Below are 18,542 nucleotides of genomic sequence, written 5' to 3'. Positions count from 1 at the left end.
CCCACTTAGCTTACCCTCCGAGACGCCGCACCTCATGCCTGCATCCCGCTCACACCTCCCCTATTACCTACCCTCTCCCACCTACGTACCCCACCTCCCCCCGCACCTACTCACATTAATAACTAAAAAAAAGGGATAGTCAAGTATGGATAGTTAGAGATTATATTGCACGCCTCTACGAGCCTTTCCCGTACTCTACCGGCAATTTTTTTGTCTTGTTTTAGCAGAGTGAGTTTATTCTGGCCTTCGGCCTAAAAGTGCAAAAATTCAACCTGACTTACCTCACTCAGATAAATGATTTCTGCTCTCACGAAATTGAGTTAAATTGAGGCCTCAAATTATCTATACTGCCCTCAAACTTCCCCACCCCACATACCCCCAAATGCCTCCACTTCAATAATAGTACCACAAAATTTAATTTTTCGAGTATTGGTTTTTTTAATGTAGTAACATTGGGCAATGTACATTTTTTAAAAAATTTTTTCCTAATTCGTTTAAACAGTATTGTTAAATTTCAATTTGCGAGAGTCATCGTGTCGTTTCCTGTATTATGCTGGCCAGATTTATCTTATATAATTCTCTTGATAATAAGAAAATTGTACTTGGAATATAATAATAATAAATTGTTCTCGAGTAGGATGTACACTTGTTTGCAAGACATATGGTATAAATTACGTACCCAGATAACAAATCGACTCGACAGGTCATCAATAGGTCCAAAAGGTCCTAGTCAAGCGATGACCAGTACCATTACTATGATCAAGGTGTGAATGCGTGGCGTATCATGTTAGGGGAAAATAGGGGGAGAACTCAAAACCTTATTCTGAATTTTCTGAGATCTATGGAGCTTTTGTTAATAAAACAAAGCAAAAAGTTCAAAGCTGTCAAGGAAAAAAATTGTCCCTGAAACTAGATAAGAATTGCTTAAGTTCTCTCGAATTCAGATGTTGCACTTCTAAAACAAAAAGAGGATAAAATTTTTAAATGAAGTTAAGCAATTTTCGTATTCTTACTCCTAATCTTTTTTGACTTAGGCCGCTGCTTTTGTTTGCAGTTTTAATTGCTTTGATTGGATTCTTTTTGCTTGCGATGTCTCGATTTCTTTTCTAGTATTTACGTTTTTGAGACAATCAATATGGCATTCTGATCTCAAAATTTCAGCTAATTTTTTCAACAGTTCAAAAAGGTGCATTATTCTAATCGAATAAATGTGATTTGATTCGCGTTCCAGGCAAGTGGAGGTTGATTTATGTTTTATAAAAATAATTCGTTTAATTTGTTTTATTTTTGACTCAAGTGCCAAAATTCTTGTTTGCTTTATTACTTGTTCCGTTTTAATACTTGTTACGCCATAGCTCACAACAGGCTGGACATAAACTTTGTATGTTAATAACAGTTACTTAACAGTTAAAATCGATCTGAGCCGGTAAAAAATTCCTGAAAATTTGTTTTGTTTTGAGCAAAGGTTTTCAATATGATTGCCGAAATTCAGATTGTCATCCAATTCTATACCTAAGTATATCAGTTATGATCTCTGTGTTAGGTTTATTTCCTTCATCTTTATTTGTTGCCTAGAATTTTTCCGTCTGGCTTTCATGTTCATAAAACAAGTGCTTTCGTGTTTCATAGTCAGTTTATTTTTTATGAGGTAATCACTAACCAGGTTCAAAGATTGGCTGAAAACTTTAGCTGTTGGTTCCCCATTTTGTTTAACAACAGTATCGTCAGCGTATAAGGTCAAACAGTTCTGACTACAGAAATCATCTATATCGTTTATTTACACAAGAAAAAGAAGTGGTCTAATTACTGACCCATGTGGTACCCCATATTCGACTTCTGCAAAATTGGAGTATACATTACCTGAATTTACACATTGCTGCCTTTTGCTCAGATAAGATTATAAGAAACTTTTCATGTCACCCCTCAGTCACAATTTGTTTAGTTTGTCCAAAAGATTACTATGTTTAACTGTATCAAATGCTTTTTTGAGATCGATGAACACAGCTTTAGTTTCTGTAATACCATCCTCCCAATCATGCCTGACGCTCTCCATAAAAGATACCAAGGCTTCAACAGTGCACTTTTTTGGCCTAAACCCAAATTGATTTTTGTTTAGAAGTTTGAATTTTTCCAAAAAATTTAGCGTTCTTTTCTGAACCAATTTCTCAATCAGTTTTCCTATTGTTGGCAGCAAACTGATCGGTCTGCAATTTTCAGCAACTTTAGGATCTCCTTTTTAATACAGTTGAATTATTACGGCTTTCTTTAAGCAGTTCGGGAAAACGCTGTTTTCAAAACATTTGCTGACCAAATAGGTAAGAGTCGGGACAAAAGCAAACTGTATTTTCTTGAGTATAAAATTGTTGAGTCCATCAAAATCTGAGCTGTATTCATTTTTCAGGTTTCTGATTGCCACGGATAGCTTTTTCGCTGATTTTGTGTAGAAACATGCTATAGACGCTTCCGTTTTTTGTTTTGTTTTTTCCTTCTGTAACCAGTTTATCAGCTAACGTTTTTCCAAATGGTGGTGAAAAATGTGCTGAAATTTCAGTCTCTTCCTGCGTTAAACTAGCTTGTTGTTTTATTTGTGTGTCTCCTCCTAAACATTTGATAGTATTGAAGAGTGCTTTGGTAGTACGCTTGGCGTTCCTAACTAAAAACGTTTGATCCAGCACTCTTTTCTGTAGCAATTTCCTAATTCTATTAAATCTCTTTTTACTATCATTTGTTTTCTGTTGCATGTATCTTTTTTCCAGCACTCTTTTCTGTAGCAAATTCCTAATTCTATTAAATCTCTTTTTATTATCATTTGTTTTCTGTTGCTTGTATCTTTGATAAAGTTTTGCTTTTTTGCTGCAAGGTTTTTAATTGAGTTATCAATCCATGACTTATGTCTGAGAGCCTTTGATTTCTTCTCTGGCACATAATGTTTTATTTCATCGATAATAGTTTGTAAAACCTATTATTGATGAAACCTTGTAACCTGGAAACCTTGTAATTTGTGTTTCAGTTTGAACACTAGCTTTTCTAACACAGAATTGTTTTCTAGAATAGCCCAATGTCTGTAGTACTGTTGCATTTTTAAACCTGTTTCTTTCGTTTCCTCATCTAGTTCAGTTTGAACAGTGTAGTGATCAGTTATTGTATATTTTAGAACTTCAACTATTTTAGATATTTACTTCTATCTTTTACATAGTTTGGTAAAAGATGGAAGTATATATCTATTATTATTTCTTTTTAGGGATGAGCGTTCTGAGAATAATAACAATACTGGCACCATCACATGAGGGGCTCACTCAAACGCTGATTGGAATTAATTGGTCCAAATTTTCAGGTAATTCACACGAAGAAGAAGCAGATAATTGAGTTCACGAATATTGAAGAGAAGAACCCTGGAGTCCCAAAGCCTGCAGGATATGAGGAGGCCAAGCTGAAGAAAGAAATTGACAGAAAACGACGCAGGTCAGGGCATCAAGTTTTGATATTCTCATTTTGAGGTAAAAACATACATTGTGTTTTTTTAATAGCTAATAGGAGCTTGTAGAATTGCCGGAGCAGACAAAATCTTACTTTTGATGTGTTTTAATTTAAATAGAAGAGTGAGCCTTCCTAAGATCCAGAGTTGACCCACGAGCCCAAGATCACTGATCAGATCCATGAAAAGTTTTAACTTGAGCTTCATGATCCCGAATTTCAGAATTACTGAGTTTGCCCTGCAAGAAAAATGCACAAAAATCTGGGTAATGTCTTCGCCATGGTCAGAGATCATTTGTATGAGCGATCGTGTCTGATCAGAAGTCATTCTGATATAGGAGTCCAGTTCCCAGGCTACGCATTCACCAGTTCCCCACTTTGTTACTATTTTGACCCTTAATTTCCGGCTGTGGACTTGAATCAACTGCAGTTTACCTGACGTTGGTTCAAAGTTTGTAAAACTGCAAAATATTTGGTAAAAGCAGGTTTTCGAGAGAACCTCCATTAAATGACGTACCTCCAATAGTCCCATTTCTAGTAACGTAATAATAAGCTTAATACAGTGTCTGTTGAGACCCGAATTTGCAATGATTTGGGAGACAATTCCCAAATCATTGCAAATTCGTCTTTTTGTTTAAAAGTTGGTTTAAAAACCAGCATTCCAATTATTTCTGCTAACCGGTGGGGTACCCAAAAAAACTTAATTGGGCTCGCTGAAGAAAAGAAGAGAGTTTTTGAGACCGAAAGCAAAATTCCAACAATTTTATCTTTTTGGGTACGGTTAGTGCTCATTTAGGCCTGGGTTATTGACCTTCTACGAATTGAGAGTTTGTTACAAAAAATAGAAATCAATTGAGCCAGTTTGACTCCAAATCTAAACAGGACAACCCGGTCAAAAATTTGTCCGCGCAATTAAATATTTATTTTTATGATATTTCCAGCTATTACCCTCCAATCAATGTAATCCGTAAGCGTGGTCGTGCAAGACACGTAGCTGCTGTGTACCGAATGCAGCAACGGCAGGCCGAGAAGGCTGCATCACTCGGCTTGACAGGAGACCATAACCAGCTATCGGTAGACGACGGGAGCGTAGACGGAGGATCAGAACCGCCCGTTGTTGAACAGAGGTCATGGCAGACCTGGCTGGACAGATTAACAACACTTTCTACGATCAATGAGGATGAGCAGACTGGCGGGGAGTACTCTACATCTTCAAGGTCAAAATATTTCCTGCGATGTTTCTGACATGTTTGACTAGTTTTTGATTTTGCATAGAAATTAACAATCTTTTTGCTCCGCTTCCGAAAAAAAGTTGTTCTATGACATGTTAAGTGCACAAGAGTTATGCATGAGATAAATTGTATTAATTTTGTGTTTCACTATCCTCCCGTACTGTTTGTGACCCAGTTGAAAATGATTTGGTACTATGTAGCACGTTACCATTTATAAAAGTAGCTAGTGCGCGGGGGCATAAATTTCATGAAAACTTAAAAAAATACGTAATATTGCCTTAACTGAGGTAAACAAGGTAAGGAATAATTTAATTTTACTTTATCATGAATTAAGGTAAAATTGTGGTAATAAAGATTACAGGGATTCTTTTCTTCTTTCGTATATGGTTTTCCTGTACAAAAATTAACATTTTCGTGACTTTCTTCTTACATTTGACAATCTTAACTGATGCTGTTTATTAGAATAATCTTAATTTTAACCTTAATCTTAAACCTATTAGAATAAATCTTGCTGTTTCACACAACGATTTGATACTAAGAAACTATCTTGGTACCTGTACTAAGAGGAGAAAAAATTCGTTGAAAAGTCTTCAACCCTGAAACATCAAAGTATGTCCCTGTAGGTATCTTGTGCGAATTTGGCTTTGTCTTGAGAATGTTCAAGTTGTTTATTTCAGAGGTGCCTCAGAACTGGCTGACCTTCTCTCCATTCATTCATTTTGCAACAGTCTGGCCAACAGGGGTCAGGGTTTCTGGGAGCTACCCGTGCGAGTGAACAGGTCTTTCTCCCTCCCTAACTTTCAGCAGGAACAGCTGGCTATTCTGAACAGAATTGTTCGCTCTGCCGCTCATCCAAATGCAAATTCGTCTACTTTGGATGCAACTTTAATGCGACCTCTCAAGGTATGGAATTAGATTGAGAATCGGGTAACTTTTATACCAGCGGAACATTACCCATAGATTTTTCCTGATGATAATATTGCAAGCCCATATCAACTTTGTAGAATTCTTTTTCACCAAGGATATTAAGGATTCATAAGAAAAAAAATCCTACGATAACAACTTTTAGTCGACCTGGGCTTTCAATGAGAAGGCTCGAAGAGGTATTTTTTAAATTTTACTGTACTAAATTCAACCAAAAGGTCATCTCTATTGTACAAATTGTGGTTGTATTACTAAGTGTATTGTTGAAGATCAGATGACTGATGAGTTTTTTGACGGTGTCTTTCTGTCTTCTCCGAGAGATTTTCCGCTTTTGTCTGCACATATGTGGTCTAATTGTATTAATAAAGTGTTCTCTCTCTCTCTCTCTCTCTCTCTCTCTCTCTCTCTCTCTCTCTCTCTCTCTCTCTCTCTCTCTCTCTCTCTCTCTCGCAGATACCTAATTTAATTTCCTATATAAAACATTATGGAGATTTTGATTCCGTTTTCGCTTAAAATATCTTTTAAGAGCAATTATGCTCATTTTGTGTCCTAAATGGAGTGCATTTGGATATGGTTGTTTGAAATGTTGTCCAATACTGTCCAATTGAATTAACTATTCTACTCTATTCTAAAATACCTTTGAATGGTCAATGGAAGATCATTGCGATCAATACCATCGATGCTGTGTTTTCAATGTCAATTCACACAAAACTCTGTGGATATTAGCGCAGCTGCCAATGAATTTATTGCAACTATTAAGTAAGTTCTATGTGATGAGCTTCCAATAGCAAATCCGTTTTGATGTCGTTGAAAATCTAACAGGAAAGTTCTTAATCCAAATTCTGAAAATCCAAATATCTTCCTCAATGAAAGCAGTCTTGATTCCTTGACTTATGTGTATGTTTCAAATTTACATTAGTTTAGGCACTGTCTGCACATACGGCTGGAAACAGTCTACAGTCAAAAAGAGGGCTACCTCAAAAGTAAAAAAAATGTTGGAGAACTTTATCTTTTATTTATAATACCACCCTAAAACACGAGTTGAAAAATTTTTTTAAGTAATTTTTGAAAGGTGATTTACAGAGGTTATTTATATACTTGGAGAGACAACCAAATAGGTCGACGGATCTGTCAATGTGATGTCTTCTTTAAATTGATATGACTGAATTCGTACTCAATTGAGCAAGAATGTCACTGATGGTCTGAAGTCTAAGATTTTCTAGAGTGCTGACTCTGATTTGGAGCCGACAACCAAAGTTTACAAGACAAACAAGTTCACGCGAGTAACTATCGAGGGTCCAGATGGAGAGCTGGATTTGGCTGATCTTCTGCCACACTTAAGTGGAGCTGCAAGTCTGGCATTGACATCTATACCTGAGGATGACGGTGGCATCTCTCTGTCAAAAACTGAGTCACCCAGATCCGATATGAAAGATGACGAGTTACAGGTAAAATTTGAATAAAAAGTCTCCTCCCCAAAAGTGATGCGCCAAAAAGAACCAATGAGAGCAGAACTCGACCGGAACGAACTTTCAAGAATGCAATATAAACATCCTCTTGCACGATCTAGTAAGATTAACATCTCTTTTTTTCAGGAATCTAGCAAGATCTTGCACGATTAACATCTCGGTCAGAGAAGAGACGAATTCTTTTAACTAAATTATATATAAGTACACCAGCATACACAAATCATGAAAAGAAAAGAAAAATGAAATATTTTGAATACATTGTCCCTCAATTTTAATTGTTCTTGAACGAATTTTGTGCTCTTGAACGAAAGCAATTATTGTAAACGTGTTGGTCTGTTTTATGCAAAATCTTTGCATCACCGTTTTGACATTTCGGTTGACTTTTACGCCTTCGGCTTTTTCGTTTTGAGTGATTTAATTTTCGCTTTAATTTACAAGTGTCAGCAGCTGAACTTAAGTGGCGTCCATTCACAGCAAAAATTCATCTGAAAAGTGAGTCGAAATTGTAGTATTTTTACTTTAAACTTTATTAGTGGTTAAAGTGGTATATAATGAATTATAATGACGTCATTTGAAGTCCCCTTAGTGACTTTAATTATCACCCCCCCCCCCACCCCGTCAACTGAAGCAGACTGCAATAGATTTAAGCTCCCACTGGTCATTCGAGAGCAGTATTCTTTGGTTATGTTTTATTCAAGAAATAAAACATCTGAATTTGAGTAAAAAATCCAGTGTTTTCAATGGTAGAATTTTTGAAGGAGCTGTTGTTCAATGAAACCACATTTTATCTCAGCAAAAAATACATCGATCGGTAAAAATAAATTGACCTGACAAAAAAATATGGTGTAGAATAAAGTAAATAATTTTTGTGAACAAGCCAGTGAAATCTTGTTCGCGTTCACTGTTCGATTGAACTGAAACTAGTCAAATGAAGTTCGTTGAGGGGACACGCATTTCGGCTTCCGTCCTGAACTTTTTTTGTGATATAAGGGAACTGTTTTCAATTTAGCTGCATCTGCTGAAACATAGAGTTTACCCCCAATCAGAAAAGTTAAATTATTACTCGCATTTACCGTATCAGAAGTTGAATTCTACGCTGTGACTGTTTTCTCCTCATAAAAATTTTCTATTGACAATGAAAGAGTTGATTGTTTAAGCTGTAGTTTTTCTGAATCATTCAATTTCTCCCGTGAAAAAAAATAGTTCTGCAGACTTGGGGTTCTTGCATTCCGTGTTTTGCTTTTATTATTATTATTAATATTCAAAAAGAAGCAAATCTCAGACAGGATTTCATTTGAGATTATTTTACTCAAGTACAGTATCGTTTGATATTTACTTAAGGTTTTCTTTCCTTGCCTGAATGTGAAGAATTTCACGTGAAGGATGTTACAAAAAAATACAATATTTTGAATTACGTTTACAAACACAAATTATACCAAAAACTTCACATTCACGTAATCAAAGATAAATTTCAAGCTGCATCGAGAAAAAATATTTGAAGTGTCTAAAACAATAGAAAAAATTTTTGTCTGCGGTTCAGAGGACCGTGAAGATTAATGCTCTTCAAAATTGTTGCCAAAACTACAAAACATGAAATTTTTAAAACAAAATTGACGTTATAAATTGACTTAACGAGTTGAACTATCATATAAAAAATGTTCCTTGACAATTAAAGCACGTCATTAATCTTTTAAGAGCATATCTTGTTTTAAATTCTACTTGTTTTAAGCAATGTTACTTCTTACTATATTGATCAAGTTTGCAGTTCTAATAGCACTTTTAGGTTCCCACTGAGATTAAGCGGGCAAACAGTGATCCCTTCCCTTGGATGCAATACCCAGTCATGTACAGACCGGGTTTAATGCGCAGGTCTCGAAGCCTCTCCGCAGTCGAGGAACTGTCCAAACTACAATTCGACTTCCTTGATCTTTCGGAACTGATTCATGATGACGATGATCTGAGCTTCGCGGGAGGAATTGCAAACAGCACTCAAATTGAAAATATTGACAAACGTCGCCACACAATTACCAATCCAAATTCATTGCAGTACATGACGTCATTGGTTGACCTTGACGGTCGAAGTTTATCTCAAGATGACCTGTACTATTTGAAGGACAAAATGAACGCGTTGGACGACTTAATGAAAGAAAAACCAAATCACGTGACTCAAGTGATTCAATTGGCTGACAAAGTCCATAGAAACATTGAGATCCAGGAACGAAAAGACTTTGAGAATCAAAGTATTGATTTAAATGTTCGTAAATCTGTTCATACCACGACTACTGTGACTACACCACATGAGGCGGTTCCCATTTTGATAGATGGTCGACAATCGGGTGATACTCGAGAAAATACAACCTACTCTAACGTTGTGCTTATAACTGAGTCCACTGCACCGTATCAACGACGTGTGAGTTTTGTGCCTGAAGTTTTAACTGATGACGAAGCGAATGCTATTGAAAAATTGAAAGAAAACGTGGATCAAGAAAAAGATCGAGAACTCAATTCAAAAATTGATTTGGTTCCCGCATATGGAGAACTAAACTTTGCTCCTCCTTTGATTTTGCCGAGTCGGAGCAAAAGTGCAGAGAAACCATCCAAAGAAAAGTCTGTTCCAGAAACAAAGCTGCGCGCCAAATCAGGCCATCCAAAAGTGGAAATTAGCCCAGCTATAATTTTCCCGACATTTAAGCCTGAGTTTCAAACAAACATGCAGTCTGAACCAAAAGTCCAGCGCCCAAAGAGCTTGCCAATAGTACACGAAACTCAAGAGAAGCCAGCTCGGGAGGTAAATTCAAGTAAACCGAATTTTTCTGAGTTTGTGTTTGAACCGAAGTTGCAACCTCAGGCAGAAACAGCAATTAATTTAATTCCATTAAGCGAGCAGATGACTTTTGAGGCGGAGCCGGAACTAGAAAAACTTTCAGCTGATAAAGTGTCTATAAAAAGAAGTACAAGTGGCGGAGAAACATCTCAGAGATCGGAAAGCTTTCCTAATAAGGCGAGCTCAAAACCGACAACTACTGAGGGACGAAACAGATCATGGCCTCCGCCCCAAGTTGTGATGCCAGCTTATAACCCAGTTAGAGAAGAGGGTTTGATTATCGCAAGACCCGAAGTTACATCTCGAATGGAAAACGAGAACGAACCCAAAACCGATACCTTAAATTTGAACTTGGAACCCAGTTTGACAATGGACACAAATAAGAACAGCACCATGCAAAATTCGATTGTGCTGAACGAAGTACCCCTTATTGAGCATCGACCGGAGGAAAGGACTGATCAAGAAGAAGAACCTGAATTGAACTTACAAATAAATTTGGCTTCACAAAATCAGTCTCAGGAACCTTTGGAAATTGAGCCAATAAGAGCTCAGGTAGATTTACTTCCCGACGTTGATGAGAATGCTGAACTCGTCACTTTCAGAGACCCTGAATATGAGAATCTTCCAGACTTAAATTTCGCAGTGAGAGCTGGTTATCAGGAGGAGGCAAAACCACCATCACGAAAAACAACTCCTCGAAGAGTGAGTCGGACGCCAACTCGTGTGTATATTCGAAGTCAATCAAAGTCGTCGTTGAAAAACGTGAAAAACGAACGCGAGCCATCCTTCAAAAATATTGAGTTTAATATGCCGACACACGTAATTGTCGAAGCTCCCACTGTTCATCGCGAATCGCCGAGAGATCAGAACCGAAATGAAGATCGCTCCGTTTTAAATATGAGTATTGTGAGCATAAGCGAAGAACCGGAATTGGAGGAAGCCGAGGCTGGTTTGATGGACGAGATGCGAAACTTACCTCAACATAGCTCAAGTTTCACTTCGGCTCCTACGACTGCTAAAACCAGAATTCCTCGGAAACAAAGCTCTCATTCAATTGCAGCTATTGAGACAAAAAAATTTCCTCAGAGACAAACTTCGACTCCTAAAACGAAACACAGTCAACCTATAAAACCTCTGATGCAGAAGTCAAAGAGTCAAAACAACAAGTCACGTGACGAGTCACCCGGAATTAAGAAAGAGTCACCGTCCAGAATACCAATAAGGTCTGGAAGCGTCCAAAAACCAAGGAAAATATCACAACCTGCGCCTGGAAAAATAACAGAAGAGCCCTCTAACTTGACACCCTCAGATAATTCTAAAAGTGATCTCCCTAAAATTGTTCCGGTAACCGAAAGCAAGCCACAAAAACAGAATTTACCAGATGTTAAAGCGGACAAAGATACCAGCATTGTAAGTGACCTTGAAATTACTCAGTCTACAATTCAGCCAGACGAAATTGAAAGAGTTCAAGCCGATCCCTCAAATCGGAAACGGTTCCTCGATTCTGTAAATCCCGATCATATTACTCAAAATTTTGTTGCTCCCTCGAGGGGCTCTAAACCAGTTCAAGCAGCTGGTCCAAAAATATCTGGCAAGTCGAAACCTCAAATGATAGATAGAACTACTTCGTTCATAGTCGAAGCTGTAACAAAAGATGAATTCTCGCAAACTGAAGTAGATAAAATTTTGTGTGAAATGTGCCAATCTGCCCCGGATTCAAAACGTGAGAAAACAGAAACCAAGCTTGAGAATTCTGCAACTCAAACTCTGGCCTGGCAGGGTGTCGTAAGAAGCAACACTGTGATTAAGAAGGAGCTGAAAACAACAGATACACAAACTGATTTTCAGGAAGGTGGAGATATGACCGAACCGCCGGATCACGAGAAAGATCTGAGGAAAATCTTGGCTGATAAAAGCTTCGGAACATCACCTGTACCTGCTCATGATATTGCATTGTCGCCCTGTTTCAAGTTGCAGACATTGATGAAAAACACACAAACTGATTTAGCCCTCGAAGAGCCTGATGAAAAGCCAAAAGTTGGCAACCTCATTGAAAATAATCCAAAACACGAAGCTTTCCAAGAAGAACCAGATACAGTTCCGACGGAAAACTTTCCAAATAGGGAAGTTCCGACCGAAATTGTCAAACCTCGAAAGACGAGAGGTGAAAATATTGAACATGTACCAAAACATCGACGCCTCATTTCGCCGAAACGATTTTACCTTCAGCGAGACTTCCCGCATCCAGAAACATTTGAGAGCATTCGGCTAATGATGAGTCCAGACATGTTGGATGACATGCAATCTCTGGACCAATTCCAAAAAGAATGTCTGCTCTCCCACAACATGTTCAGAGTGAAACACAGGGCGCCACCATTAAAGTGGAATTCTTCACTCTCTAAGCAAGCGCAAAGGTGGGCCAATTATCTTGTATCAAGTAACACGTTGCAACATAGTAACGAGTATGGATACTCCGAGAATGTTTTGAAGAAACGACTCAAATTCTCGGAACCCGCGAGAGGATTTGGGATTGTCCATCAATGGTACAAAAATGGCGCAAAGGAATATGATTATGGCGCTGGGTTGAAACAGAAGCTAAACCGGACTTTGCAGGCGTTTATCAAGATGGTTTGGTCTGATATTGAAGATATGGGTATAGGGTACTCTTTTGATAATGAGAACAATATTGTTGTCGTGAGTCACTACAAACCAAAGATTTATGTAAAGAATATAACTGCTAATGTGTTTCCTAAATTATAAAAATTCCCCTGTAAAAATCCTAAGATAAATTTTTAATTTGCCATAGTTTTACCAATAATGTACAAACTAAAAGAAAATCACCGCCTGAAAAGACTAAAGATATGGAGAGCAGACAGATTTGTCATCCATGAATTTCGACTGATCAAATTTAAACTCCATCAGGATAGAAGCTTGAGCCCGCTATCCATGAACTGCATTTGAGATTCATTTCAAAGGTTCGGTAACATTTTGTTGGAGCTGAGCTTAAGGAATAACAAGCTTGCGTAGTTGGGGAAAATAGAAACAAAACACTTTCTCTTGTCTTAGTCATTTAATAGTTATAGTTATAGTTCTAGTTCTAGTTACAGTTTGTCACGTGAGAAAAAAGAGAAAAAGGGGGAAATAACAAAAAGCAACACACAGAACGCAACGTAGTAGCCGCAGAAAACGGCTGAAAGTATAACTCAGCAAAATATTGCAAAACAAATTGTCTTGAGCAGTAAATAACGTGTTACTGTGTCTTGAACTAGAAATATTCCTGAGCAGTAAATTGTTACTGTGTCTTGTATTCAAAATATTATTCTTGAGCAGTAAATTCTGTTACTGTGTCTTGCATCAACGAATTATTGGAGCTGAAATTCAACTGTTACAACCCCAACGTCTGGTATTCTCAACTTGTGAGTACAAACAGCAAAAGCCAACTTAAGTTTAAGCTTAAATATTTTTGCACAAACAGGTCTTAGACATATATCTTTGTCTTCGATTTGTTTTTTCTATCGGATTGAACTGGTATACATAAAAAGATCCCGTATTGTGTGATCTGTAGCAATCCAGTTCAAATTGATAGTTGAAAAAACTAAGATCAGCGAATAGTTACGAACAAAAATAGTTAATGCAACGGTAAGTACAGCAGAGCGGATATACAGTTACAAAAGCGAACTGCATAAACGAAGTATCCGGACAGATTTTGTAACCACTCAGAACGAACTGGGCGGTGTAAAACTTTCTTTGTGAAACACAAGGAGAGCAGCCGTTACATTTGGTCCGCCGACCCGGACAGTGGAATAAACTGCTGTCCAACCCAACAGTCGAAGTGACGAAGTCATCGACGAACGAGAACAAAACCCAACGAGCATTTCAACAACGCAAAGCCAATTAGGCAAAGCAAATAGGAACGTTGAAAAACAAAACTCATTTAAAGCAAACAAATAAAGGAGCTGTAGAGGTTCAAGCTGCAGTCCCGAAGTACACAAGAAGTGACTCCGTCACAGAGTCAAAGCGTTTTGGATCGCCAGATCAACAACTTGCGAAACAAGTAGATTGAGAAACAGGAAGAAGGTTTTGAGCTCATTGATAATCGAGATCGACCAAGCAAGCTCAAGACTCTTTATCAGCAGATACTGCAACTGGACGACAGCATTCAAAAACTCGTGAATAAGAAAGCTGAGACTCTCCGAGACCCAGATATTTCTTTAAAACGCAAACTTGAGAGAGAAAAATACTTTCAATATTTGAACGCAGAGTGGTTACCGTATATCCACGGAGAGACAAAAATGTCAAGCCAGCAAAGCCAGTCAACTCCTCAGGCCAACGAAGAGCAACCGCCTTCGAATAATGTGCATCAGTTAGCACAAAACGTTGGAATTCCAGAGTTTAACCAAAACCATGGTAACACAAGCAATGCAACGACGAATACGGTTACACGGACAATCAACCAGGATACAGAAAACGCTTCGGAAGCATCTTCAGTGAAACGTCGGTTTGAAGAACGAATGAAGGAATTCGAAATTGAATTTGAAAGAAAGTTGCAAATCGAACGAGCACAATTTGATCGAAAGAGGTTGGATCTAGAAATGCAAATGAAAGAACTAGAGATGCAACATCAGCTTCGGGAAAAAGAGCGAGACCTAGAGCGCCAATTGCAAAAAACAGCGTTGGAGAAAGATGACTTCCGTTCTCAATCGACTAAGGCGCGTGACAAGTCACCTTTCAATTGGACCCCAAAAGGGAGAGATGCCTCGGAGTGGGCGAATTCGATGAACGACACGCGAACGCCAATTCGACCAAGAGCTCGCTTTGACGTCAGCCCTGAACGGAATAAGCAGAGGCATTACCCATGGTACCCAAACTCTCGTGAACGCTCAGTAAGTGCTGAAGAGCGGGATATATCGCCGATAGCTGGAAGGCACTACAACACTGGACATTCAAGCAGTAGTTTACCAAAATTGAGGTTGAACAATTTTGACGGAAACCCTCTGGAGTGGCCTGAGTGGTCTAGCATGTTCATAGCAACAGTAGATAAACGCAGGATTCCCGACTCAGAAAAAATGAGCCATTTGAAGACTCTGCTAACAGGCAAAGCAAAATCTGCAATCTCGGGAATGGGCTATTCTGGACAGTTTTATGGTGCTGCCTGGAACATTTTAGAAAGAAAATTTGGAAGACCGCATGTAATTATAGATGCGCAGCTCGAGAGCCTACGAAAAGCTAATCAAGTGAAACCTCATGATTCAACCAGCCTGATTAATTTTTCTGTTATTGTATCTAACTTCGTGAACGTGCTCAAAGAGTACAAACATATTGGTGATTTGCAATCAAGTTCGACATTGTACATGGCAGTTGATAAGCTACCTCAAGTTCTTAAAGAAAAATGGTGGTTCTACGTCGATGACAAAGACGAGGACTGGCCTGATCTAATCATGTTTGAAAAATGGCTATCACGAATGGCATTCGTGCATGAAGGGTTTTCAGCGTTTAAAGGGGAACGCAAAGAAGGAGACCGACGCAACGCAAATAGAGAAAAACAATTCTCGAAGACATCGAACTTCAGTGCAAGTTCGAACCTACAAGAAACCAAGCAGACGCAAAGCGATCACTGTCCATTAGCCGATGGCACTCATAAAATTTGGAACTGTCCATCATTCAAAAACATGACTGTGAATGATCGATACGTGGCAGTGAGGAGAGAACGCTTATGTTATGGATGTCTGGGAAAAAGACATGCAATCAAAGATTGCAAAGTCAAATTGTGCGGTATAAACGGATGTACCAAAAAGCACAACAGACTGCTACACTCAGAAAACCGAATGGACGAGGGTAGTCACGCAGTTAACGTAAGCGCAGCAACAATCAACCAGAGTAACCAAGTTACTAGTTTTCTTCAAATAGTCCCGGTATCGGTTCAGAGTGGTGGTAACCGGCTGACTACCTATGCTTTCCTCGATAGTGGGTCAACAGTTTCATTCATCGACCAAAGTGTCAAGAATCAACTACAAGCCAAAGGCACGGACGTTACCTTAAACATAGCTGGCATACATGGGACGCAAGATTTGAGGACAGAGAAGGTTCCTATCACAATAAAGGGACTACATTCAAAGGTGCATTCAATTGAAGCGTTTGCACACCCATCAATCTCTTTGGGAAACACAACATATGACTACAAGGAACTGAAGAACAAATTCAGACACCTGAACGTTCTCACTAACAGAACAGTCAACCTGATGGAAGTAGGCCTCATACTTTGACAAGATGCCTACGAAATTCAACGTCCATTGGACTATAAGATTGGAACACGAAGTGAGCCTTTCGCCGTCTTAACAGAATTAGGATGGGTAGTCAGTGGTCCCATGACAGGCAGGAAAAGTCAAAATGTTTGTCATTTCGCCTCCACAGAAGATGTGAAAGTGGCCGAAAATATACAATCATGGTGGGACATAGAAACCTATGCTTCCAAAATAAATGTTGTAAGTCAATCAAAGAAAGAGCAGCAAGCTCAGAAATTTCTAGAGAGCACAACAAGGTTTACAGGCGAGCGGTACGAAGTGGGCATGCTCTGGAATGAACCAGAACCCAGTCTTCCAAACAACTACGGCTCAGCCCTTGGTCAGCTCTACTCACTGGAACGAAGATTCCAACGAGACCCAAAGTTAAAAGAATTGTATCAACAGTCAATTGATACAGATGTTGAAAAGGGATTTGTGAAGATCCTTGGTAAATCGGAAGTCAAAGGCACTTTCGGAAGAGAATGGTATTTGCCACACCATCCAGTACTAAACCCCAACAAACCGGGTAAAGTTCGCCGTGTTTGCAACGCTGCAGCAAAATACAAGGACGTATGCCTAAATGACAAGCTGTTAGCCGGACCCGATCTACTACACGGATTGATCGGAACAATATTCAGATTTCGAGAAGGACCCATTGCCCTAACCGCAGATATTGAATCAATGTTTCTGCAAGTGCAGGTTCCTGAACGGGATAAAAGCTGCTTGAGATTCCTGTGGCGACCAACAATGAATGAACCTGTGCAAATTTACGAGTATCAGCGTCATGTTTTCGGAGCAAAGAGTTCACCAACATTTGCCAACTACGCTCTGAAGCGAGTAGCGATCGATAACGAGGACGAGTTCCCAATTGCAGCAAAAACAATCCAAAACAATTTCTACATGGACGATTTCATCAAGTCAGTCGAAACACCTGAAGAAGCAATCAAGGTTTTCAAACAACTGAAACCTCTTCTCTCAAAACATGGATTTGAACTGAAGAAGTGGATCACCAATAGCGACTTGGTAACCAACGCAATCCCAGAGGACTTAAGATCAATCAACAAAACAAAGCAGGTTGAAGTAGAACCCAGCCAGGAAGGGTCATCGGTGCTTGGGCTTCAGTGGACGATTACCGATGATAGTCTACAGGTTTGTAGAGGTACAAGCAAAGAAGTTGAGACCCCAATCACCCAAAGGAAGATCTTATCTCTAGTTTCTTCAGTGTTTGATCCTCTTGGACTGTTTGCACCATTCAGTGTCCATATGAGACGACTCCTGAAGAGCATCTGGAGCAAAAATGGACAACATTGGGACAACTCAGTAGAACCTAACGAAGAAGAAGAGTTTCTGAAGTGGAAGGCGCAGCTTCCAGAAGTAGCAGAAACCAGCATTGATAGAAGATACTTCAGCACAGCCAAGGACAAATGGGAACTTCATGTGTTTGCCGACGCATCTGAAGACACAATGTGCGCAGTGGCTTACCTACGTTCAAAGCCCAAAGAATACTCAGCAGACTTAGCATTTGTAATCGGAAAGTGCCGAGTCGCACCGATGCGACACCTTTCCATACCACGCTTGGAACTACAAGCAGCAGTGATGGCAGTGAGACTTAAAGAACAGATAGTGAAGGAACACGAATCGAAGATTCAGAGTTGCAACTTTTGGTCAGACTCCACTACTGTTTTGCAATGGATTCACAGCTCCCACCGTAAGCAACAGGTGTTTGTTGCAAACAGAGTGGCTGAGATTTTGGATACAACTAATGTTTCACAGTGGAATCATGTGAGTGGTATTAACAATCCAGCTGACATCGGGACACGAACGATCAATGTTGACGAACTTAAGAGAAGTGAATGGCTCACTGGGCCGGCCTGGTTGAAGCAACGAGAGAACGAATGGCCTGAACAGTTGAATTTAACATTTGCTTCAGATGAACAAAACGACGAAATGGTCTTCTCAGCAAAGGTTGAAGAGAAGAAGCCGATGATTCAGTGGGAACGATTCAGCAATTTCAATCGACTAGTAAATACAATGGCATACGTAGAGCGCGTATTTAGAAAACACAAACCGGCAACAAAAACACTAAGTGTTCAAGAAAGAGAGGATGCACAAGCAAGCATATTCAGACTACTGCAGCAAGAACAGTTTACTGAAGAGATGAAATCTCTCAAGGCTGAAAGGGAAATTCCAAAAAACAGCAAAATCCTCCAGTTTTCACCATTCATTGACCAGCAAGGACTTATTCGTGCCCAGGGCAGAATAGGTAAAAGTCAATTGAACTTCAAAACCAAGCATCCAATACTGTTACATTGGAAGCACCATGTAGTTGAATTATTCT

General features: G+C 39.1%; 1 protein-coding gene across 1 annotated transcript in view; it reads left to right on the top strand.

Annotated features, from left to right (window-relative positions):
• Positions 1-12,758, top strand: part of LOC142342201 (uncharacterized) — a 64,695-nt gene extending 51,937 nt beyond the window's left edge. Inside the window, exons 2-6 of the mRNA XM_075393442.1 lie at positions 3,335-3,462; positions 4,416-4,691; positions 5,384-5,609; positions 6,854-7,078; positions 8,883-12,758. Coding sequence (XP_075249557.1) covers positions 3,335-3,462; positions 4,416-4,691; positions 5,384-5,609; positions 6,854-7,078; positions 8,883-12,683 — 4,656 coding nt within the window. The 3' untranslated portion in view covers positions 12,684-12,758. The remainder of the gene's footprint in view (positions 1-3,334; positions 3,463-4,415; positions 4,692-5,383; positions 5,610-6,853; positions 7,079-8,882) is intronic.
• The last annotated feature ends 5,784 nt before the right edge of the window (positions 12,759-18,542 follow it).

This window comes from Convolutriloba macropyga, chromosome 7, assembly GCF_964194025.1.
Source record: "Convolutriloba macropyga chromosome 7, txConMacr16.3, whole genome shotgun sequence".
Classification (NCBI taxonomy): Eukaryota; Metazoa; Xenacoelomorpha; order Acoela; family Convolutidae; genus Convolutriloba; species Convolutriloba macropyga.
The sequence above is the reverse complement of the archived record's forward strand: the minus strand, read 5'-3'. Positions and strand labels throughout refer to the sequence as shown.